The 25,659-nt window shown below is 34.7% G+C and overlaps 1 protein-coding gene across 2 annotated transcripts; it reads right to left on the reverse strand.

Annotated features, from left to right (window-relative positions):
• Nucleotides 1-18,669: 18,669 nt before the first annotated feature.
• On the reverse strand, nucleotides 18,670-24,807 carry LOC18425651 (nucleobase-ascorbate transporter 2). Of its 2 annotated transcripts, XM_006830191.4 has the most exons (14): nucleotides 24,666-24,807; nucleotides 24,421-24,518; nucleotides 23,024-23,200; nucleotides 22,784-22,884; nucleotides 22,601-22,676; nucleotides 22,396-22,455; nucleotides 21,732-21,916; nucleotides 21,193-21,289; nucleotides 20,966-21,052; nucleotides 20,432-20,490; nucleotides 20,253-20,344; nucleotides 20,015-20,092; nucleotides 19,773-19,933; nucleotides 18,670-19,116 (listed from the first exon to the last, which is right to left on the reverse strand). In XM_006830191.4, exons 1-14 carry the CDS (start codon nucleotides 24,754-24,756, stop codon nucleotides 18,904-18,906), a joined length of 1,575 nt encoding a protein of 524 aa, XP_006830254.1. In that variant the 5' UTR covers nucleotides 24,757-24,807; the 3' UTR covers nucleotides 18,670-18,903. The 2 variants fall into 2 exon arrangements, with proteins under 2 accessions (XP_006830254.1, XP_088722216.1); XM_088866090.1 differs by lacking the exons at nucleotides 24,421-24,518; nucleotides 24,666-24,807 and adding an exon at nucleotides 23,605-23,830.
• Between the last annotated feature and the right edge of the window lie 852 nt (nucleotides 24,808-25,659).

Consider the following 25,659-nt stretch of genomic DNA (forward strand, 5'->3'; position numbering starts at 1 on the left):
CATGTATCTATATGTTTATGCGCTCTTTATTATTTTAGTCATTTTAGGGTATCATAAGGTTATTATTTTATTTTGAGTATACTTGAATCATGGCTTCAATGGTCTAAGCTAATGTATTCTCTGTAAGATGATCAACTCTTTGTAAAATAGGCCTTGTTGCCTTGTTAGGGCCTTCTTTTTAGTCTTTCAATTCTCCAGTTTTCACCCGCCAATTATTTTCTGACATGTTTCATGATGATTGCTTGCAGTTTCACTATTGCACTTGGGCTGCCTTCTGGCTCTCTTTTAGGTGATGTTATTTTGTGAAGTTGGTAAAAAAGTGTTCTTTTTGTTCACGCATCGAAAATGCTCTCTGATTATTCTTGGTTATCGATTAAACTGCTATCATTGTAACCATTGTAAGATGACTTTATTGTTTAGTGTGCAGAGGAATAAGGTTTCATCACCATACTTCATATTCAGGCATGCGCTCTTTACTATTTCATCACCATACTATTTGTATTTATGCGCTCCACTATTTTAGTCATTTTAGGGTATCATAGGATGATGATGGTTATTATTTTTGAAATGCTTCTTTTTTATTTTTCAGTTTTTTGCTTGCTTCTATGTGTATTTGTGCGCTCTTTACTATTTTAGTCATTTTAAGGTATCATAGGAAGATGGTTATTATTTTATTTCAGTATAGTTGAGTCATAGCTTCTAAGTTCTAAGCTAATGTAATATAAGATGATAAACACTCTGTAAGATAGGCCTTGTTGCCTTTTTTTTAGGGCCTTCTTTTATGATTTAATTGAGTTTATCAATTCTCTAGTATGTTTCTTGATGATTGCTTGTAGTTTAACAAGTTTTGATTAGGCTTACTCATACTTGTAATGCTCTTTTTTTATGCTTCAGTTTCTGGCATGCTTTCTACCTGTATTTATGCTCTCTTTAATATTTTAGTCATTTTAGGGTATCATAAGATGATGTTATTATTTTATTTCAGTATACTTGAGTCACAGCTTCAAAGGTCTAAGCTAATGTAATCTTTGTAAGATGATCAACTCTCTGTAAGATAGGCCTTGTTGCCTTCTGTTCATGCCTTATTTTAGTCTATCAACTCTCCAGTTTTCTCCCTCCAATTATTCTCTGGTATGTTTGTGGTTATTATTTTATTTCAGTATACTTGAGTCACGGCCTGCAGTTTAACTAGTTTTGATGCATTTCGTTGACTCGTGCTATTGCACTCGTGCTGCCCTCCGACTCTCCTCTAGGTGATGTTGTTTTGTTCAAGCATCATACTGCGCATAAATACACTTAGAAGCATGTCAGCAACTGAAGTGATGAAACCTTATTCCTCTACACACAATAGCAAACTATAAAGTTTGTTGCAATAGTTAAAATGATAGCTCTCTAATCAATAACCAAGAAGAATCGGAGATCAATTTTCAAAGCTTGAACAAAAAGAACACTTCTTTACCAACTTCACAAAACATCACCTAGAAGAGAGTCAGCGGGTAGCCTGAGTGCAATAGCATTAGAAGTCAACGAAATCCATCAAAACTAGTTAAACTACAAGAAGTCATCAAGACACATACCAGAAAATAATTGGAGGGAGAAAACAAAAAAATTGATAGACTAAAAGAAGGCCCTACCAAAAAAGTAATAATGCCTATCTTACTGAGATTCTTAGACCTTTGAAGCCGTGACTCAAGTATACATAGTATAAGAATAAACATAGAGCAATTTCTTATGCTTGAACAAAAAACACACCAACATGATAAAACAATTTGAGTAGAAGTAATCCACAATAGCTTAGGCATCAGAACTGCATAGGCTAATGATGCAGGGAGAGAATAAAACAAAAAAATTGATAATGAAAAGAAAGAAGGTTAAGAGAAAAATAACATCTCTCAAAGGTCTGCAAGGGAATTCACGCCCAAGACAATCTCTTTTAAGAGACCAATTTTTATTCAATTCAAAGACTAATTTACAATGAAAGGAGATGTCCCTTTAAATAGACTAAAATAAGATAACTAATAAAAAGCTTCTCTCTACACCTATCCCTATTTTCTCTCTCTCATATCCACGGGCTTCTAGATAGCCACGTTTTCCCTCTCATTATTGTTGATAAAGATAAACTCTCATCTAAATTTACCCTTATCCTAATTATATCCCTCAAACTAACCCAATCGATACAAGATAAATACAATATTAAACTCTAAATTGCCCTGCTAATTATCCCTGTGCACTGCCTAAACAAAAGAATAATTAAAATAATTCTAATAATTTTCCCTTATTACGTTATTGCCCTTTCTTTCGCTCTTGGGCTCTACGACCCTTCTTTGGCCAAGGGGCATGGCTGCATCAGCTAAACAACAACATTGCAATTATATTTTAGTCATTTTAGGGTTATCATAAGACAACGGTTATTATTTTTGTAATGCTTCTTTTTTATGATTTAGTTTCTGGCAAGCTTCTATGTATGCGCTCTTTACTATTTTAGTCATTCTAAGGTATCGTAGGATGATGATTCATGTTTTATTTTAGTACTCTCACATGGCTTCAAAGGTCTAAGCTAATGTATTCTTATAAGATGATCAACACTCTGTAAGATACGTGTTGCCTTCTATTAGGGTCATCTTTTCTGATTTAATTGAGTCTATCAGTTCTCTAATTTTCTCCCTCCTATTATTCTCTAGTATGTTTCTTAATGATTACTTGCAATCTCACAAGTTTTGATTGGTCTTACTCATATTTGTAATGTTCCTTCTTTATGCTTCAGCTTTTGGCATGCTTCTTCTATGTGTAATTAGTCATTTTAGGGTATCATAAGATGATGGTTATTATTTTATGTCAGTATACTTGAGTCACGACTTCAAAGGTAGCTAATGTATAATCTCTGTAAGATGATCAAATATAGGCCTTGTTGCCTGTTAGGGCTTTCTTTTTGTCTATCAATTATCCAGTTTACTCCCTCCAATTATTCTCTGGTATGTTTCTTGATGATTTCTTCTTGTAGTTTAACTAGTTTTGATGGATTTCGCTGACTCTCTTTTGAGTGATGTTGTTTTGTGAAGTTGGTAAAGATGTGTTCTTTTTGTTCAAGCTTCGAAAATTGATCTCTGATTCTTCTTGGTTATATCAATTAGAGAGCTATGATTGTAACCATACTTCATATTTTGACATGCTTCTATGTGTATTTATGCGCTCTTTACTATTTTAGTCATTTTAAGGTATCATAGGATGATGGTTATTATTTTTGTAATGCTCCTTTTTTGTGCTTTAGTTTTTAGCGTGCTTCAGTTTGTATTTGTGCGTTCCGTACTATTTAAGTCATTTTATTTCGATATACTTGAGCTGGCTTCTAAGGTCTAAGCTAATGTAATCTCTGTATGATGATCAACTCTCTTTAAGATAGGCCTTGTTGCCTTCTGTTAGGGCCTTCTTTTATGATTTAATTGAGTCCATCAATTCTCTGGTATGTTTCTTGATGATTGCTTGCAGTTTAATAAGTTTTGATTGGTCTTACTCAGATTTCTAATGCTCCATTTTTGTGCTTCGGTTTCTGGCATGCTTTCTATGTGTATTTATGCGCTCTTTAATATTTTAGTCATTTTAGGGTATCAAAAGATGATGGTTGTTATTTTTTTTCATTGTACTTGAGTCACGGCTTCAAAAGTCTAAGCTAATGTAATCTCTGTAAGATGATCAACTCTCTGTAAGATAGGCTTGTTGCCTTCTGTTCAGCCCTTATTTTAGTCTATTAATTCTCCAGTTTCCTCTCTTCAATTATTCTCTAATATGTTTGTGGCTATTATTTTATTTCAGTAAACTTGAGTGACAGCTTTGCAGTTTAATTAGTTTTGATGCATTTTGTTGATTTCTAATGCTATTGCACTCGGGCTGCCCTCGGACTCTCCTCTAGGTGATGATGTTTTGTGAAGTTGGTAAAGAGGTGTTCTTTCTGTTCAAGCACAATACTGCGCATAAATACACATAGAAGCATGTCAAAAACTGAAGTATGGTGATGATAGCTTACTAATTTTGGTGATTAAACCTTATTCCTCTGCACACAATTGTAAACTATAAAGTCAGGTCACAAATATTGCAATGATAACTCTGTAATCGATAACCAAGAAGAATCAGAGATTAATTTTCGAAACGTGAACAAAAAGAACACCTCTTTACCAACTTCATAAAACAACATCACCTAGAGCTTCACTGGGTAGCCTGAGTGCAATAGCATTAGAAATCAACAAAATCCATCAATATTTGTTAAACCGCGAGTAATCATCAAGAAACATAACTGAGAATAATTGGAGACAGAAAACTGGAGAATTGATGGACTAAATGAAGGCCTTAACAAAAGGCAACAAGACTTATCTTACAAAGATTACATTAGCTTAGACCATTGAAGCCGCGACTCAAGTATACTGAAATAAGACAATAACAATCATCTTATGATACCTTATAATGACTAAAATAGTAAGGAACACGCACATAGAAGCAAGCTATAAACTGAAGCATAAAAAAGGAGGTGTTCTTTTTGTTCAAGCATCGCAAATTGCTCCCTAATTATCGATTAGAGAGCTATCATTGTAACCTGACTTTATAGTTTGCTATTGTGTACAGAGGAATAAGGTTTCATCACCATACTTAGTATGCATTGTTGTTGTTTATGCAGTTCTGATGCCTAAGCTGTTGTGGATTACATCTATTCAGATTGTTGTATCATGTTGGCGTTCATTTGCTCAAGCATCGAAAATTGCTCTTTGTTTCTTCTAGGTTATTGATTAGAGAGCTATCATTGTAACCATTGTAACCTGACTTTATAGTCTGCTATTGTGTGCGGAGGAATAAGGTTTCATTACAATACTTCATATTTTGGTATGCTTCTATGTGTATTTATGCGCTCTTTATTATTTTAATTATTTTAGTGCAGCATAGGATGGTGGTTATTATTTTTGTAATGCTCCTTTTTTATGTGCACCTTACTGATTTAGTCATTTCAAGCTAATGTAATCTTATTAAGATCAACTCTCTTTAAGATAGTCCTTGTTGCCTTTTGTCAGGGCCGCCTTTTATGATTTAAATGAGTCTATCAATTCTCTGGTATGTATCTTGATGATTGCCTGCAGTTTAACTAGTTTTGATTGGTCTTACTCATATTTGTAATGCTCTTTTTTAATGCTTCAGTTTATGCTCTCTTTACTATTTTAGTCATTTTAGGTTACTATTTTATTTCAGTATACTGAGTCATGGCTTCAAAAGTCTAAGTTAATGGAATCTCTGTAAGATGATCAAGTCGTAAGATGGGCTTTGTTGCGTTCTGTTACGACCTTCTTTTAGTCTATCAATTCTCCAATTTTCTCCCTCCAATTTTTCTGGTATGCTTCTTGATGATTGCTTGCAGTTTAACTTGTTTTGATGCATTTCATTAACTCCTAATGCTATTACATTCCGGCTGCTCTCTAACTCTCCCCTAGGTAATGTTGTTTTGTGAAGTTGGTAAAGAGGTGTTCTTTTTGTTCAAGCATCGAAAATTGTTCTCTGATTCTTCTTAGTTATCCCATTGTGACTTTATAGATTTCTTGGATTCATCACCATTCTTAATTATATTGTTGTTTGTTTAAGCCTATGCAGTTTTGATGCTTAAGCTATTGTGGATTACTTCTATTCAGATTGTTGTATTATCTTGGAGTTCTTTTGTTATAGCAACGAAAATTTCTCTCTGTTTCTTTTGGTTATCGATTAGAGAGCTATCATTATAAACATTATAACCTTAGTTTATAGTTTGCTATTGTGTGAGGAGGACTAAGGTTTCATCACTATACTTAATAAGGTTTCATCACCATACTTCAGTATCTGGCACGCTCTATGTGTATTTATGTGCTCTTTATTATTTTAGTCATTTTAAGGTATCATAAGATGATGGTTTTATTTTTTTATTTCAGTATACTTGAGTCACGGCTTCAATGGTCTAAGCTAATGTAATCTCTATAAATCAACTCTGTAAGATGGGCCTTATTGCCTTTTGTAACTTCTTTTAGTCTATCAATTCTCCAGTTTTCTCCCTCCAATTATTCTTTGGTATGTTTCTTGCTGATTGCTTGGAGTTTAACTTGTTTTGTTGGATTTGTTTACTCTTAAAGCTATGCACTCGGGCTACCCTCTGTCTGACTCTCGTCTAGGTGATGTTGTTTTGTGAAGTTTGTTCAAACATCGAAAACTATTCTCTGATTCTTCTTTGTTATCGATTAGAGAGCTATTGTTGTAACCATTGTTACTTAACTTTATAGTTTGCTATTGTGTGCGAAGAAGGTTTCATCACCATACTTAATAAGGTTTCATCTCCATACTTCAGTTTCTGACATTCTTATATGTGTATTTATGCGCAGTATGTCCTCCTCACACAATAGTTTGCTATAAAGTCAATAGCTCTCTTATCGATATCCAAGAAGATGAAATCGAGAGAAATTTTTTATGCTTGAACAAAGAACATCAACATGATTCAACAATCTGAATAGAAGAAATCCGCATTAGCTTAGACCTCAGAACTACAGGCTAAACAAACAGCAACAATGCAATTATTTTTTAGTCATTTTAAGGTATCATAAAATGATGGTTATTATTTTTGTAATGCTCCTTTTTTATGCTTTCGTTTTTCTCGTGCTTCTATGTTTATTTATGTGTTCTTTACTTTTCAAGTCATTTTAGGGTATCATAAGGTGATGGTTATTATTTTACGTGAGTCACAGCTTCAAAGGTTTAAGCTAATGTAATCTATGTAAGATGATCAACTCTTTGTAAGATACGCCTTTGCCTTCTGTTATAGGGCTTTCTTTCATGATTTAATTGAATCTATCAATTCTTCAATTTTCTCCCTCCATTTATTCTCTGGTATGTTTCTTGATGATTGCTTGCAATTTAACTAGTTTTGATTGGTCTTACTCCGATTTGTAATGCTTCTTTTTTATGCTTCAATTTCTGGCATGTGTCTATGTGTATTTATGTACTATTTACTATGTTTGTCATTTTAGGGTATCATAAGATGATGGTTATTATTTTATTTTGAGTATACTTGAGTCATGGCTTCAAAGGTCTAAGCTAATGTAATCTTTATAAGATGATAAACTCTCTATAAGTAGGCCTTTTTGCCTTCTGTTTGGGCCTTCTTTGGTAAGTTTCTTGTTGATTTCTTGCAGTATCACCTATTTTGATGGATTTCATTGACTCCTAATGCTGTTGCACTCGGGCTGCCCTCTGACTCTCCTCTAGGTGATGTTGTTTTGTGAAGTTGGTAAAGAGGTATTCTTTTTGTTCAAGTATCAAAAATTGCTCTCTTATTCTTCTTCTTAGTTATCGATTACAGAGCTATCATTGTAACCATTGTAACCTGACTTTTATAGTTTGCTATTGTGTGTGGAGGAATAAGGTTTCATCACCATACTTCATAGTTTGGAATGTTTCTCTCTGTATTATACGCTCTCTACTATTTTAGTCATTTTAGGGTAACATAGGATGGTGGTTATTATTTTTGTAATGCTCTTTTTTTATGCTTCAGATTTTGACATGCTTCTTTATGTGTATTTATGCGCAATTTTACTATTTTGTCATTTTAGGGTATCATAGGATGATGGTTATTATTTCAGTATAATTGAGTCACGACTTCAAAGGTCTAAGCTAATGTAATCTCTTTAAGATCAACTCTCTATAAGATAGTCATTGTTGCCTTCTGTTAGGGCCTTCGTATGATTTAATTGAGTCTATCATTTCTCTAGTATCTTTCTTGATGATTGCAGATTAATTTTGATTGGTCTTACTCATTTTTGTAATGTGCATTTTTTATGCTTCAGTTTCAGGCTTGCTTCTATGTGTATTATTGCACTCTTTACTATTTTAGTCTCTTTAAGGTATCATTAGATGATGTTTATTGTTTTGTTTTAGTATACTTGGGTCACAGCTTCAATGGTGTAAATGTAATCTTTGTAAGATGATCTACTCTCTGTAAGATAGGCCTTGTTGCCTTCTTTTAGTCTATCAATTTTTCAGTATTTTCCCTCAAATTATTCTCTATTATGATGATTGCTTACAATTTAACTGGTTTTGATAGATTTCGTTGACTCCTAATGCTATTGCACTCGGGCTACGCTCTGACTCTCCTCAAGGTGATGTTTTGTGAAGTTGGTAAAGAGGTGTTCATTTTGTTCAAGCATAAAAATTTGCTCTCTGATTCTTCTTGCTCTCTGATTCTCCTAATGCTATTACACTCGGTCTGCCCTCTGACTCTCCTTTAGGTGATGTTATTTTGGGAAGTTGGTAAAGAGGTGTTCTTTTTGTTGAAGCATCGAAAACTGCTCTATGTTTCTTCTTGGTTATCAATTAGAGAGTTATCATTGTAACCATTGTAACCAGACTTTATTTGCTATTGTGTGTGGAGGAGGTTTCGTGGTACTTAATAAAGTTTCTTCTCCATTCTTCAGTTTCTGGCATGCTTGTATATGTTTATGCGCAGTATGGTGATGAAACATTTTTCCTCTGCACACAATAGCAAACTATAAAGTCAGGTTACAATTGTTATAATGATAGCTCCGTAATAGATATAACCAAGGAGAAACAAAGAGCAATTTTCAATGCTTGAACAAAGAACACCAAATATGATACAATGCTTAGGCATCAGAACTCATACGCTAAACAGAAACATTGCAATTCGATTTACGGCATTTAAGGGTATCATAGGATGATGGTTGTTATTTTTGTAATGTTATGTTTTTATGCTTCAGTTTTTAGCATGCTTCTATGTGTATTTGTGTGCTTTTTACTATTTTAGTCATTTTAGGATATCATAGGATGATGGTTATTATTTTTTTTCCGTATACTTGAGTTACGGCATCAAAAGTCTAAGCTATGGTAATCTATGTAAGATTATGAACTCTTAGTAAAATTGGCCTTGTAGCCTTCTGTTGTGGCCTTGTTTTATGATTTAATTGAGGCTATCAATTCTCAAGTTTTCTCGCTCCAATTATTCTCTGTAAAATTGGCCTTGTAGCCTTCTGTTTTGACCACGTTTTATGATTTAATTAAGGCTATCAATTCTCAAGTTCTCTGCCTCCAGTTATTCTCTTGTATGTTTCTTGATGTTTGCTTGCAGTTTACCTTGTTTTGATTGATCTTACTCAAACTTGTAATGCTTCTTTTTTATGCTTCAGTTTCTAGCATGTTTTTATGTGGATTTATGCGCTCTTTTCTACTTTAATCATTTAAGGGTATCATAGGATGATGGTTATTATTTTATTTCTGTATGCTTAAGTCACGGCTTCAAGGGTCTAAGCTAATGTAATATCATTAAGATGATCGACTCTCTATACGGTAAGCCTTGTTGCCTTATGTTTGTTATGATTTAATTTAGTCATTCAATTTTCTAGTTTTTCTCCCTCGAATTATTCTCTGGTATGTTTCTTGATGATTTGCTTGCAGTTTAACTAGTTTTGATTGATTTGTCTTACTCAGATTTGTAATCCTCTTTTTTTATGCTTCAACTTCTGACATGCTTCTATGTGTATTTATCCTCTCCTTACTACTTTAGCCATTTAGGATATCATAGGATGATGGTTATTATTTTTGTAATGCTCCTTTTTTATGCTTCAGTTTCTGATATGTATGTGTATTTATGCGCTCTTTTACTATTTTAGTCATTTTAGGGTATCATAAGATGATGGTTATTATTTTATTTCAGTATACTTGAGGGACGGCTACAAAGTTTAAGCTAATGTCTTTGTAAGATGATCAACTCTCTGTAAGATAGGCCTTGTTGCCTTCTGTTTAGGCCTTCTTTTATGATATAATTGTGTCTATCAATTCTCCAATTTTCTCCCTCCAAGTATTCTCTGGTATGTTTCTTGGTGATTGCTTAATTGGTCTTACTCAGATTTGTAATGCTCAATTTTTATGCTTCAGTTTCTGACATGCTTCTATTTATATTTATGAGCTCTTTACTATTTTAATCATTTTAGAGCATCATAAGATGATGGTTATTATTTTATTTCAGTATACTTGAGTCACAGTTTCAATGGTCTATGCTAATGTAATCTCTGTAAGATGATCAACTCTTTGTAAAATTGACCTTGATCCCTTCTGTTAGGGCCTTCTGTTAGTATTCAATTCTCGAGTTTTCTCCCTCCAATTATTCTTTAGTATGTTTTTTTATGATTACTTGCAGTTTAAATAGTTTTGATGGATTTCGTTGACTCCTAATGCTATTGCGCTCGAGTTGCCCTCTGATTCTCCTCTAGGTGATGTTGTTTTGTGAAGTTAGTAATGAGGTGTTCTTTTTATTCAAGCATCGAAAATTGCTCTTTGTTTCTTCTTGGTTATCGATTAGAGAGCTATCATTGCTATTGTTTCTTCTTATGCGCAATATGGTGATGAAAACTTATAGCTCCGCACACAATAATAAACTATAAAGTCAGACTATCATTGGCTTCAAAGGTCTAAGCCACTGATAGCTCTTTAATTGATAACCAAAAAGAAGAATTAGAGAGCAATTTTTAATCCTTGAATAGAAAGAACACCTCTGTACGAACTTCACAAAACAACATCACCTAGAGGAGAGTAAGAGGGCAGCCTGAGTGCATTAGGAATCAAAGAAATCGATCAAAACAAGTGAAACTGGAAGAAACATACTAGAGAATAATTTGAGGTAGAAAACTGGAGAATTGATGGACTAAAAGAAGGCCCTAACAGAGGCAGCACGGCCTATTTACAAAGAGTTGATTATCTTACAGAGAATACATTAGGTTAGACCTTTGAAGTCGTGACTCTCGTATACTGAAATAAAATAATAATCATCGTCTTACACTACCCAAAAATGACTAAAATAGCAAAGAGTGCCTAAAATACCCAAAAAAGACTAAAATACCCAAAAATACACATAGAAGAAGCATGTCAGAAACTGAAGTAAAAAAAAGGAGCATTACAAAAATATTAACCATCACATCCTATGACACCCTAAAATGACTAAAATAGTAAAGAGCACCTAAATACACATAGAAGCATGCGATAAACAAAAGTATGACGATGAAACCTTATTAAGTATGGTGATGATTGCTTATTCCTCCGTACACAATAATAGCAAACTATAAAGTCAAGCTACAAATAGTTACAATGATAGCTCTCTAATTGATAACCAAGAAGACACAGAGAGTAATTTTTTATGATTGAACAAAAGAACTCCAACATGATACATCAATCTGAATAGAAGGAATCCACAATAGCTTAGGCATCAGAACTGCATAGGATGATGGGTATATTTGTAATGCTCATTTTTTATGCTTCTGTTTTTGGCATGCTTCCATGTGTATTTGTGCACTCTGTTACTATTTTTGTTATTTTAGGGCATCACAGGATCATGGTTAATATTTTATTTCAGTATACTTGACTCACAGCTTCAAAGGTAGGCCTTGTTGCTTTATGCTTCTTGGCAATGTAATCTTCGTAAGATGATCAACTATCTGTAAGATAGGCCTTGTTGCTTTATACTTCAGTTTAACTTGTTTTGATGGATTTTGTTGACTCCTAATGCTATTGCACTCAAGCTACCCTCTATTGTTTTGTGAATTTGGTAAAGTGGTGTTCTTTTTGTTCAAGCATCGAAAATTGCTCTCTGATGTTGTTTTGTGAAGTTGTTATTTTGTGTGGAGCAGTAAGGTTTCATCAGCATATTAATTGCATTGTTGTTATTTAACCTCTGCAGTTCTGATGCCTAAGCTATTATGAATTACTTCTATTCAAAGATTTGTATCATGTTGGTGTTCTTTTGCTCAGTATCAAAAATTGCTCTCTATTTCTTCTTGGTTATAGATTAGAGAGCTATCATTGTAACTATTGTAACCTGAATTTATAGTTAGCTATTGTGTGGGGAGGAATAAGGTTTCATCACCGTAATAAGGTTTCATCACCATACTTCTGTTTCTGGCATGCTTCAATTTGTATTTATGTACTCCACTATTTTTGAAATTTTTGTAATGCTCATTTTTTTTGCTTCAGTTTCTTGCATGCTTTTATGTGTATTTATGCGCGCTTAACTATTTTAGACATTTTAGGATATCATAGGATGATGTTATTATTTTATTTCAGTATACTTGAATCACGACTTCAAAAGTCTAAGACAATGTAATCTCTGTAAGATAGTCAAGTCTCTGTAAGATAGGCTTTGTTGATTTCTATTAGGGCCTTCTTTTAGTTTATTAATTCTCCAGTTTTCTCCCTCCAATTATTATTCTCTGGCATGTTTCTCGATGATTCCTTGCAGTTTAACTGGTTTTGATGGATTTCGTTGACTTCTATTGCTATTGCACTTGGACTGCCCTCTAGGTGATGTTGTTTTGTCAAGTTGGTAAATAGGTGTTCGTTTTGTTTAAGCATGGAAAATTGATATCTGATTCTTCTTGCTCATCGATTAGACAGCTATCATCGTAACCATTGTAACCTAACTTTATAGTTTGCTATTGTGTGCCGAGGAATAAGGTTTCATCACCATAGCATTGTTGCTGATGCCTAAGCTGTTGTGGATTACTTCTATTCTGATTCTTGTATCATGTTGATGTTCTTTTGTTCAAGCATCGAAAATTGCTCCCTGCATCACTAGAGCTATCATTGTAACCATTTTGTAACCATTGTAACCTGACTTTATAGTTTGCTCTTGTGTGCGGAGGAATTAGGTTTCATCACTATACTTCAGTTTCTAACATGCTTCTAGCGCTCTTTCCTATTTTAATCCTTTTAGGGTATCATAGGATGATGGTTATTATTACATGAGCTCTTTTCTATTTTAGTCATTTTCGGGTATCATAAGATAGTCATTATTTTATCACATTTCAAAGGTTTAAGCTAATGTAATCTCTGTAAGATGATCAACTATCTGTAAGATAGTCCTTGTAGCCTTCTAGTAGGGCCTTCTTTTATGATTTAATTGATTCTATCAAATTCTGTAGTTTTCTCCCTCCAATTTTTCTCTGGTTTTTTTGATGCTAATCGCTTGCAATTTAACTAGTTTCGAGTGGTCTTACTCGGATTTATAATGCTCTTTTGTTATGCTTCAATTTCTGGCTTGCGTCTATGTCTGTGTATGCGTTCTTTACAATTTTAGCCATTTTAGGGTATCATAAGATGGATGGTTATTATTTTATTTCAGTATACTTGAGTCACGGCTTCAATGATTTAAGCTAATTTAATCTCTGTAAGATGATTTCTCTCTATAAGATCTCTAGTATGTTTCTTGATGATTGCTTGTTAATGATATTGTACTCGGGCTGCCTTCTGACTCTCCTCTAGGTGATGTTCTTTTGTGGAGTTGCTCAAGAGGTGTTCTTTTTGTTTAAGCATCGAAAATTGCTTTCTGATTCTTCTTCTTGGTTATTGATTAGAGAGTTATCATTGTAACCATTATAACTTGATTTTATGGCATGCTATTGTGTGCAGAGAAATAAGGTTTCATCACCATACTTCATATTCTTGTATGCTTTTATCTATATTTATATGTTCTTTACTATTTTAGTCATTTTACGGTAACATAGGATAATGGTTATTATTTTTGTAATGCTCATTTTTTATTCTTTAGATTTTGGAATGCTTCTTCTATGTGTATTTATGCGCTCTTTACTATATTAGTCAGTTTAGGGTATCATAGGATGATGGTTATTATTTTATTTTAGTATACATGAGTCACAGCTTTAACGATCTAAGCTAAGTAATCTCTGTAAGACCAACTCTCTGTAAGTTAGTCCTTGTTGCCTTCTATTAGGGCCTTCTTTTTTTTTTAATTGAGTCTATCATTTTTCTGGTATGATTGTCGTTTAACTAGTTTTGATTGGTCTTACTTATTTTTGTAATGCTCCTTTTTTATGCTTCAACTTCTGGCATGCTTCTATGTGTATTGATGCGCTCTTTTACTATTTTAGTCTTTTTAGGGTATCATTTGATGATGGTTATTATTCTCTGTAAGATGATCAACTCTTTGTAAGATAGGCCTTGTTGCCTTTTGTTAACGCCTTCTTTTTAGTCTTTCAATTCTCTAGTTTTCTCCCTCTAATTATTCTTTGGTATGTTTCTTAATGATTGCTTACAGTTTTATTAGCTTTGATGGATTTCGTTGACTTCTAATCCCTCTGACTAGGTGATGTTGTTTGGTGAAGCTGGTAAAGAGGTGTTCTTTTTGTTCAAGCATAAAAAATTGCATTCTAATTCTTCTTGGTTACAAGCTTTTTGCGTGCTTCTATGTGTATTTATGTGCAATATGGTGCTGTAACCTTATTCTTCTACACACAATAAATAGCAAACTATAAAGTCAGGTTACAATGATTACAATGATAACTATGTAATCGATAACTAAGAAGAAACTAAGAGAAATTTTCGATGCTCAAACAAAAGAACACCAACATGATGCAACAATCTGAATAGATGTAATCTACAATAGCTTAAGTATCAGAACTGCATAGGCTAAATAAACAGCAACAATTCTATTTTAGTCATTGTTGGCTATCATAGGTTGATGGTTATTATTTTTGTTATTCTCCTTTTTTATGCTTCCGTTTTTGGCATGCTTCTATTTTAGTCTATCAATTCTCCAGTTTTCTCCCTCCAATTTGGTTATTATTTTATTTCAGTATACTTGAGTCACGGCTTGCAGTTTAACTAGATTTGATGCATTTCGTTGACTCCCAATACTATTGCACTCGGGCTGCCCTCTGATTGATCCCTGATTCTTCTTAGTTATCGATTAGAGAGCTATCATTGTAACCATTGTAACCTGATTTTAAAATTTTCTATTGTGTACGGAGAAATAAGGTTTCAACACCATACTTCAGTTTCTGGCATTCTTCTACATGTATTTATGTGCAGTATGGTGTTTGAACAAAAAGAACACCTCCTTACCGACTTCACAAAACAACATCACCTAGAGGAGAGTCAGAGGGCAGTCTGAGTGCAATAGCATTAGAAGTCAACGAAATCCATCAAAACTAATTAAACTGCAAACAATCATCAAGAAACATACCAGAGAATAATTGGAGGGATAAAACAAGAGAATTGATAGACTAAAAGAAGGCCTTAACAGAAGGCAATAAGGCCTATCTTATTGAGATTATATTAGTTCTCTTAGACCTTTGAAGCCCTGACTCAAGTATACATAAAATAGTATAACCATCATCTTTTGATACCCTAAAATGACTAAAATAGTAAAAAGCGCCTAAATACACATAAAAGCATACCAAAAACAAACCTTAGTAAGTATGGTGATGAAATCTTATTCCTCCACACATAATAGCAAACTATAAAGTCAGATTACAATAGTTACAATGATAGCTCTCTAATCGATAACCAAAAATAAACATAGTGAAATTTTCGATGCTTGAACAAAAAGCACACCAACATAATACAACAATCTGAGTAGAAGTAATCCACGATAGCTTAGTAATCAGAACAACATACACTAAACAACAACATTTCAAGTCTATTTTAGTCATTTTAGGGTATCATAGGATGACGGTTGTTATTTTCATAATGCTACTTTTTTATGTTTCAGTTTCTGGCATGCTTCTATGTGTATTTATGCGCTCTTTATTATTTTAGTCATTTTAGGGTATCATAGAGTGAGGTTAATATTTTATTTTAGTACACTTGCGTCACGACTTCAAAGGTCTAAGCTTAATGTATCCTCTATAAGATGATCAACTCTCTGTAAGATAGGTGTAGCCTTCTGTTAGGGCTGTCTTTTATGATTTAATTGAGTCTATCAATTCTCCAATTTTCTCCCTCCAATTATTCTCTGTTATATTTCTTGATGATTGCTTACAGTTTAACTAGTTTTGATTGGTCTTACTCATATTTGTATTGCTCCTTTTTTATGCTTCAGTTTCTGACATGCTTCTTAGTCATTTTAGGGTATTAAAAGATAAGGGGAAGGGTTGAGGAGGAAGATGATGATGGAAGACCGTCGGGCCACTCTACAGCTAAGTATAGGACGAGGAATGATTGAATGGACTTTCTCCCCTGAGACCCCTTACCCATTCAACCTTATGTCGTGCCAGAAGGGAATGGGTTTGATCACCAACCCTATCCAATATAAGTCTAAATGCTTGATATTAAGTCATTCGACCTGCCCCGATCGAAAGTCATTATACTCTTCCCCCTCCATCCGATCAAGTGACTCCTATTCTCGTCCCTTGCTTTCATGGCCGGAACACCTGCTTCCCTCTCCCAACAAGAGTCAAACCCTTGTGTCGAAAGTTTTTCGGCTAAGTCCTTTCAACGCATTTGCTCGCAAGCCCCACATTTTCAGACTAAAGAAACCTCTTTCCTGAATCTTCAATGTTCGATCTCCCTGGGCCTTTCCATGAAATTTCAACACCAAAGAAAGATTAAATAGATGGTGGGCTTCGGATAATGCTCAACCTTGAGTCACTGGACTGATCCCTATCCATGGTCGATTTGATTGGCCCGTCTCAGCTGACTCCTCCATCTACTGAATTCAAAGCCTTGAAACCTAGAAAAGTGCTAATGTTGGGATAGGCAAGGCCAGATAAATCATAGAACGCGTGGCGTTGGAATTTAAGGAAGTGTCCATCGAAGCAGTGGAGATTTTAGGCTTGGCAACCAAGTTCAAAAGGCGAGGGCCCCCTAGAAAAGCCTTGAAGAAAGGAGATAGTCCTGATCAAATGGGGCAGGGCAAAAGCGTGCGTGAATGGTGGGCGATAAGCCGAAGTGCGAGCGAAACGACTATAAGCACGATCTGGAATGGAGGGAAGGGCTCCTGGTATCGAAAACGCCCCCTTGATGTGTAACAGAAGTCCAAGTACACTATGTCCTCTTCCATAGGACATTTAAATCGCGAAGGATATACCTAACATTATTTCACACCATATAAAAATATAAAAAAATTATTTTCAATAATTTAAAATGATCAAATTACCCTCGTTATTTTTCAAGGGTATTTCGATCATTTTATATTTTGAAAAATATTTTTTATGTTTTTTTTAATTGTGCACCCTATTTTTTATTACACGTTTAAAATTTCATTATGATTTGATTTTTAGAAAAAATATTAAAATTCATATAGTGATGCATTCTGAACCATATGATGAAAATCTTACTACTGGGATTCCACATATATTACTATTCGTTATAATGAAATTTTAAACGCGTGTACTAAAAAATAATGCGCACAATTAAAAAATATTTCCTAAAAATATAAAATGTCCGAAATACTCCTGAAAAATGACAGGGGTAATTTGATGATTTAAATTATTGAAAATAATTTTTGTATATTTTTATATGGTGTGCAATAGTGTTCGGGTATATACACACAAAATTTCATCTTAATCAGATTTATAGAAAAAACTAAAATTAAAATAGTAATATGTATTTTGAACCACTCGATGAAGATCTGATGGTTGGAATTCCATCTATATTAGTATTCATTATAGTTGTCCAACTATTGTTAGCTTTTTCATATATATATATATATATATATATATATATATATATATATATATGTTGCAGAAAATCCTGTATGTTATATTTTTGTAGTATATAAACTTCTGTTGTAGAAAATCCTATATGTGAATCTAGGAAAGTAAGGAACAATGTTAGAATTGTTGTATTTCGGCATTGGAAAAAAAAATATTAAATTTTTTTTAAAAATAATATCCTTTCAAAACCATAGTTTTGGAAAGTGAAACTATATATTGTTACAGAAAGAATAGTGCATTTTTAATCTCACATTGATAAATGGCAATATTGCAAGTCAAGCTTAAATATGCAAATACATGTTCTTAGAACAATGGATGAGAAAAACGGGCTTGCCAAGTGGGGTGAGGGGTTAGCCAGTAGAAGGATCACTTGTGCATGGGTGTGGGTCGGGCTCTGATCAGAATCAAATGCGATATGGCAAGTAAGGTCGCCGATAGCAATGGTGCTAGTAAGAGTTGTGTGTAAAGGCACTATGAGAGTCGCTCGTTGTGTTGCCGACATTGCGCTATTGAGATAAGTTTACGGTATGAGATGGTTCGTTTTGAAAAGATTTGACCAGCTTGGCATGATAAGTTGCAACGAAAACGTTATATGAGATGTGAGCCACAACTCCTCAATGTTCAGTCACAATAACTGAACATGTCGTATATTTGATTACCAAAGTCTCAAGAACACTTAAGTCTCTCGTATATTTATGTTCAGTCACAATAACTGAACATGTCATATTTGGTTACCAAAGCCTGAAGAACACTTACTCTCTTTAAAAATTACTTTGGGATCTCACCAAATATAAGAGAGGGCACACAATTTTCAGCTTGCTCAGTCTCTCCCTCAAAGAAAGGCTGTACTAGTGTATTTTTACAGGTAACATAAGTATTGATTCAATTTGTTTCTATGTATCCTCAGAACAAATTTGCTTGGAGTACTTATATGCACACCTATTTTATAAATAAGAGGCAAATATTGTCCTAGGAAAGTGTCAGCACGAAACAGAAAGATATCGAGTTCTTGAGTTCTTCAAAATGTTAAAGTGACTGTTAATTTTCTTTATGTTGCCCCATTCACTTACCTCATTTCCAACAAGAATTTCAAATTTCGCTGTTTCTCGGGGTTCCCTATAAGATTTGATCGTGAAATTAAGGAAATAAATAAATACATAAATAAATAAAAGATGACAGCTTATAAATGAATAGAAGATGGTCTAAAGGAATAGGAAAAATAAGGGCAAAAACTTTTCCCTTTCCAATTGAAAAACAAGGGAGCAATAATTACATGACATAAATTTGGGAAAAGGAGAGAGAGAGAGAGAGTTTCATTGTCCTCACTGGACTCCTGGTTTGAAGAAGCAGCAGCTTGGTTGGTGGAAGTTGAGGAGAAGAGCAGTAAAAATAGAAATCAAGTGGGTGGAAAGAAGCGGTTGAGATTGAAAGGAAGGGTATAGAATTCCTCGTTTCGGCTATCTCCTTTGAAAGTCCTGAACTTCACCCACCATGGCATCCCCCTGTCCTTTGCAGCATCCTTGTAATCAAGGGTGTTGTCCAAAAACACCGCAACTATCAGAGCCACAGTTGCAGGAGATGAGAATATCGTGTTTATGTAGTCATTGAACTGCATGCAGGCACACACACACATTCATAAAAACACACATCATCATCTGATCCTTATCCCAATTATTTGAGAATGGTATTCATAAAGTACACAACATCACAAAAATAATAATGCCATCACACAAAGAGATATATGGCCATACTAACACACAAACATCCTCTCTCTCTCTCTTAACCCACTATACATTATTTGTTGTGCATAGAACAAACACAGGCTCTCTCTTCGGCCCACTTCCATATATGACAATGGAACAGACATTCATCCCTCTCTCCAACTACTAAGCATTATCACATAGCAGACCTCTCTCTCTCTCACCTACTTTCAATACATGACCATAGGACAAAGTACAAATGTCTCACAATCTAGCCCACTTTTCCTATAAGACAATAGAGCAGAGAACAAAGATCTCTTTGTCATGTATGGAAAGTGGGTTAGAGAGTGAGAAAGCATAAACATCTCTCTCTAACCGACTTTTCATACATATCAATGGATGAAGCACATCTCTCGTTCTCTCTCTCCTACTTTTCGCATAATGACAAGTAACAAAGAATAAACACCTCTCACAAACCATTTTTGCTTATCGGATGCTGCATTGCAAGCACAAAGTACTTGAATTAGCAAAAAAAAAAAGAAAGGGAAAATTTAAGGAGACATACCCATCCGGCCTTGGTGTGTGCAGGTCCATGCTGAGAGGTTCTTGTGTACTCATTGAAATATTCAGGTACTGATAAACCCAAGAAGAAGGAGACGCCTGTGATGAAGAGGTTCCTTATCGAGTTCATGTTCGTGAATTGCAAGAATGAGAGACCAACCGCAGCTGACACAGATACCAGAGAGGTTAGAGAAATCCCGAAGGCATGGGATGAGTGAGAGAGAGAGAGAGAGAGGGAGGTCGTACCTACTAATCCAAATAAAACACAATATAGAGCAGCAAATATGGTGAATGGGATTGATGCAAACAGTGCTCCAAATTTCCCTAGAGAAGAGAATATGGTAGCATAAAAGAAGTCAGACCTCCTATAGTTTCAGTAAATTGCAAATAGCAATCGTCAATTTCATCTTTTTCTGTACAAGAACAAAATTGTGGGTCCAATTTTTAGCCAAAAAAAGTTCTTTCAAATGAATAGTATTCTCACCCAATATTGAGAAAAATATCATGAATCCAGCTGAAATTTGGACGACACGGCGGCTGCCAACTCGTGTCACTCCTAGAAGTCCAACATTCTCTCTGCATTTTTCCCAAGCAAAAGAAAGTTACATACATCAGGAACAAATCATTGCAAATTGAATAAACAAAGAAGTTCTCAATACTTACACTGACACAGTAGAACCGGTGCCTGTTCCAAACATACCATCAAGTAAAATTCCAATCCCCTGTTCCCAAAATAGTTTAGGAATCAGTAGGAAATCGGATATCGACCACTTCGTATGAGTTGAAATAATAAGATGATTTTCTAGGTATTGATGAAATACGTTTTTCTTTTTCTTTGTGAGACAAGATGCATTCTGAAATAATGATCCTAATGCAAACAGCACAATGTACATCTTCATGACGCAAAACTTGCTCACCCAGTTGATGTAAATCAAATGAGAAACGTTTCTTATAGTTCAAGATCAAAACTCAGAGAAGACAAACATTTCAAGAATATTTTGCACAACTTAAACAATTTATTGTAACTACAGTGCAAAGTATGCAAAGATCATAGATGATTCCCTCTCAACAATCCTCTGAGAGAGAGAGAGAGAGCAGTACAAGTAATAGTTTAGAGAGAGAGAGCAACACAAGTAATAGTTTAGAGAGAGAGAGAGAGCAACACAAGTAATAGTTTAGGTGCTTAGCCAAACCCACCTGCCACCCAATGCCACGGCTCAAAACATGAGCTGGAGGTGGTGTAGCACTTGCGAGTCGAGATGCAGCTTTATATGCTCCTGTTGACTGTGAGACAGACTCAAACATCGTTATGATTTGGATCGTTTCATCAATAAAGCCTTTCGCATTGCTAACAAACAAGAGAAGCAAAATTTCAAGTTTTGATAGAAGATATAAATGCATACAATTCATGAGATGAGTAGTACCTCAACCAGTGAGGCGAAAACAGCAGCCATCATCCCAAAGGCATGTCCGGCATCAAATGTAGGTGCACCCCACTGAAGTGGGTATGGGATTTTTATCCTACAAGTAATTATATCTATGTTGTCAGAACTGAACAACTAACTTGAATTTCCTCCTCTTCATTTCTATGATAAATTGCTTCTGGGGTCATGGCCACATAAAGTTGCAGGTAACCCATAACCAAAATGTTTTTTCATATGATGCTTGTATAGCAACAAGGAAACTCAGTTAGTATGAGGAAGGCCAACAAAAAAATTTGGCCAAGATCTAATGGAATTCAATACAAAGATTGATGTGAAATCAAGCAAAGCAACAAGGCCCAGAGTTTAGAATTAATAGGAAGGTTATGAAAATTTTACTATTCATAAAAACATGAAACAACAGAAACTATCCAAATAGGAAGGGTGGGTTTTGGAAAATTTCCTATTCATAAGATAAACAAATGGCCAAATCAATAGAAACTGTCAAAACAAGTATTTTTTGATGGGAAGGAGATTGATACCAGGGAGCTGATGAAATGAGATTCGCTCTATCAGTTCTGCAGTTTCTTTGAGTTACTTCAGGGCGATGCTTGTATGCCCCACTCGCTGTCAAGAGGTGGGCATAAGCCCAAATGATGGTAATTGTGATGAGCATCGCAAAGCGCTCAAAAACTCTCAAACCTCTGGTCTCAAAATGCTTTAAATACTGCATAGGAAAGAGGAACTATATGAGTAAATACTGCCTAGGAAATTCAAAACTCTTATATATTCTCACTATAAAATTTGATTAAATCATTTCGCCCTTGTTTCAGTATCTTGGTCGCAGGAAGTTGAAAGTGCAAAAGAATTATTTCGGATGGACAAAGGGAAAACAGATTTATTATGTTCTGAATGACTCAATGCATCAGTTGTATTGAGAAGGCATTGGAAATTTCAAGGACTTGCTTTCTGTACTTAGCCAATTTGGTAATGTAGGGATCTCTTGTTCTATGTATTTACCACAAAGGATACAATGGTCATTTTTGGAACACCAACAGCAAGAATTCTTACTTCTAAATTGCTTAAATTGAATCATAAAAAAAATAAAAAAAGAAAAAATAAAAAAAGAAGAATTCTTAAGTTGGTCATTTCCTATCTAAGGAACGGTATTGCCCATCATTCAAAAATTTATGAACACATCTTCACCTGAGAGAAGCCTATGAACAATATAAGCATTGGGACACCAATTTCCACACATTTACCAACCTGAGAATCAAAAATAAATATCATCAATAGAATAAAACCTTGAGAAATAACGGTGATCGAAAGACAATGTTATAGTTGTGATTTTAACTCAATGATTCTTGAATCCTGGAAATAGGAACAGGGGGACTGCTATTGAAGCTCATACCACAGGAAAGCCCCTGTCGAAAAGTCCAAAGCCCACCAAGGCAATCACGGGAACCATGTTGAGGGGGCTGAAAAACCTGCAAATTTTGAAGCACAGTCAGTTCTAATATCTCCTCCCCCCCCCCCCCCCCCCCACTCCTTCTGTGTGTGCACGCGCTAGCACGTGCGTAAAATTTAAAATTACCTCGAGCATATTCCCCAAATCTGGCTGTAACCCAGTATAATCTGCAGGCTTGAAGATACAATAAGAGCTCCTTGTATGGCTCTCATGGTTTGGAGGAACCTCTAAAAGAAGACAAATCAGAAGACAAAAGCATTGATCTCCTCAGTTCACAAAAAGACAAAGAAGAAAAGTTTGAACTTTGAAGAGTACCCCAAACACAGAGTGATGAAATTCATCAATGATATATAGTAAAAAAATAACCTCATGAGGGTTGGTGACTTGGGTCAATGAAGAATCATTGATGATGGAGAGAATGGGGACTATGAAAGCATAGGAGCCACCAATCACAGTGGGCAGACGCGTACCAAAGAGAGTCTGCAAAAGAGTGTTGATTCCACTCACAAATAGCAATGTCTGAACCACTCTCACTTTATCATCCTGTTCCACAATTAGATAAAATGGAAGTACAGATTCACCATGACAGATATTAAGAAGGAAACATACAGATACAAAGAACAAAATATCAAGTATTTGTGTAAAAAAATGTTAAAAGAAATAATACTCAAGCAGGAGTTAGCATTTCAGTTTTCGCAGAAAGACAAAACAAATTATAATCTTGAGTAAGGTATTGAAGTGGCTGAATTTAATGAAATACTAGACGAAAGTTCATGTTAGTTTGTCGGCCAGCGTAAAACTTTTGCCACATCTATTTCATTAATCACTTTTGCCACATCTATTTCATTAATCCTCATAGATGAAATTTCAGATTTAGAACTCTTTTCGATGGAGAAAGTTCACTTTTGCAACTAAAACTAAATTTATTGTAACTTCAAAAATGTTACCTTCATTTTTGACAATTTCTTTCTTCACATTTTTAAAAAAATTTCATCATAATGTAACCTTTTAATGGCGATTTTTTCTTTTTCAATTTTGATCTCAATCCGTATCTTGGAAATGGAAATTAAAAATAATTAGAATGGGAACAGGAGCATCACTGAAACAATGATAAGTGGCAGTGGCACTTTTGGAATTAGTAAAAGTGCGATCATACGAAAAATGCCACCGTTAGATTATGCACGCATCTATCAACAACAAATATGATGATTCGCTTCTTCGCCGGTTTTGGGACAAATGGACGGACAGAAGGTACAAGCAGAGGAGATTGCGGCTTACCATCAGGGGCGTATAATTACTAATATACCCCTACACACAAATGATATTAAACTGCACCCATCAAACTCCTAAATGTCAAAACGACCCCAAATTTTATTTTATGAAACCTGGCTGGCTACTTTACCCCTGCCCCTGCTCCTGCTCCTGCTCCTGCTCCTCTTTGCTGGTTTCTACTCCATTCAATGGCAGACCTCTGAAACCAAGCCCTGATGAACTACCCAAAAATAAATTGAGCAACTATGCTCCCTCGAGAGTAGAAAATCTTTTAGCAAATTGATGCATACATCCGCGGAAATCTTTTCGCAAATTGATACGATATATATTTGTAACAAAAATAATACATATTAAAATGTTATTATTGTGATTTTATCTTTTTTGTTGTTACTAAGTATGAATTTATATTATTATGATCGTTAATGATAGTGGTTGGTAAATAATGAAAAAAAGCAAGTAAAATGGAAGGAAAGAAAGAAATTAGAAATTACATCACTTCCTCCCATCATAGGAACCAAAAAAGATGGAATCATAACGGCAGTTCCCAAAGCCAGAATATAGTGTTGGAAACCAAGCACAATGGCCTCGCCTGCATCCAAAAACAGGAAAAGAAAGAAGAAAGCATTAACAAGAAAAGAAAGCATGCAATTCTAAGACCACGATTGCAAGAGAATTCAATCGACAACTCCCATTTCCAGCTTAAAACAGATAGGAATTCAGGAAAAAGAGAGAGTACCCCAACTTGGGTTCGAATCGATGCAGTATTCAAAGCCTGAGAGCTGATCCATTGGAGGGTGGGTGATGTCTTCTGGTTTTGGTTCAGTCATCGCGCTAATCTCTGCAACCTCAGAGAGAGAGAGAGAGACCAATTCAAAGCTGAAAAAGAGAAGAGAAGCCTTCAAGAGCACTCAATAAAGGGAGATGAATGGTTTACTTGGAGAGAATTTATTAAACCAAGAAGAAGAAAAACCAAAAGACGGTTTAACTTTCAGAGAGAGAGGGAGAATTATTGAGGGGTGAAAGGAGAAAGGAGAGGGGAGGCAGAAAAGTTGGTTTAGAGAGAGAAAGCAAAAGAGGAAGAGAAGTAGAAGTGGTGTCACATGGGTTTGCTAAAAAGATAGAAATACACTTGCCACCCACTCATCTATTATTCTCAGTAACAGGTTTAACATATTTGAGTGAGAGAGTCTTTGGAATTGACCAAAATAGCCCTGCCACCATACTTTTCAAAACCCTGACAATAGTGCCGTTGGAGACATAACAACTATTAGAAGCCTTCCCGAGGTGTATCATACTCTTTTATTTTTATTTTTATTTTGGACCCGGTTTCTATGCTGCTAAGCCCACGTACGTAGAAATACGGGCTTATTAATAAATTTATTTTTGAGATAGAATTTTTTTTGGTTTAATTTTTAAAGACATGTAATCTTTCACATGGAGATCATGAATAAAAGAAATAAAATTTAAAAATTAGAAATAATAATTCTAGTAAGAAAACATTTGAACCTTTAGTTTTCATTGTTTTTAGATGGAACACCTACTTGCATCCATCTTTAAGATAGATGCTTTACACTTTTTGGATCGTATATGTAGTAATGCGGTCGAACACGTATGAGACAATTTTCCTATTTTTATTTCTACCTCTTTTTTCTTTATCTTTTTGTTGGCATCTCTTTTATAAAAAAAAATGTTCTTTTCAAGAATAAAGAAGTGTGGAATGGAGCAGGTTT

Source organism: Amborella trichopoda, chromosome 1 (assembly GCF_054954075.1).
Source record: "Amborella trichopoda isolate Santa Cruz 75 chromosome 1, AtrichopodaSantaCruz75HAP2 v2.0, whole genome shotgun sequence".
Lineage (NCBI taxonomy): Eukaryota > Viridiplantae > Streptophyta > Magnoliopsida > Amborellales > Amborellaceae > Amborella > Amborella trichopoda.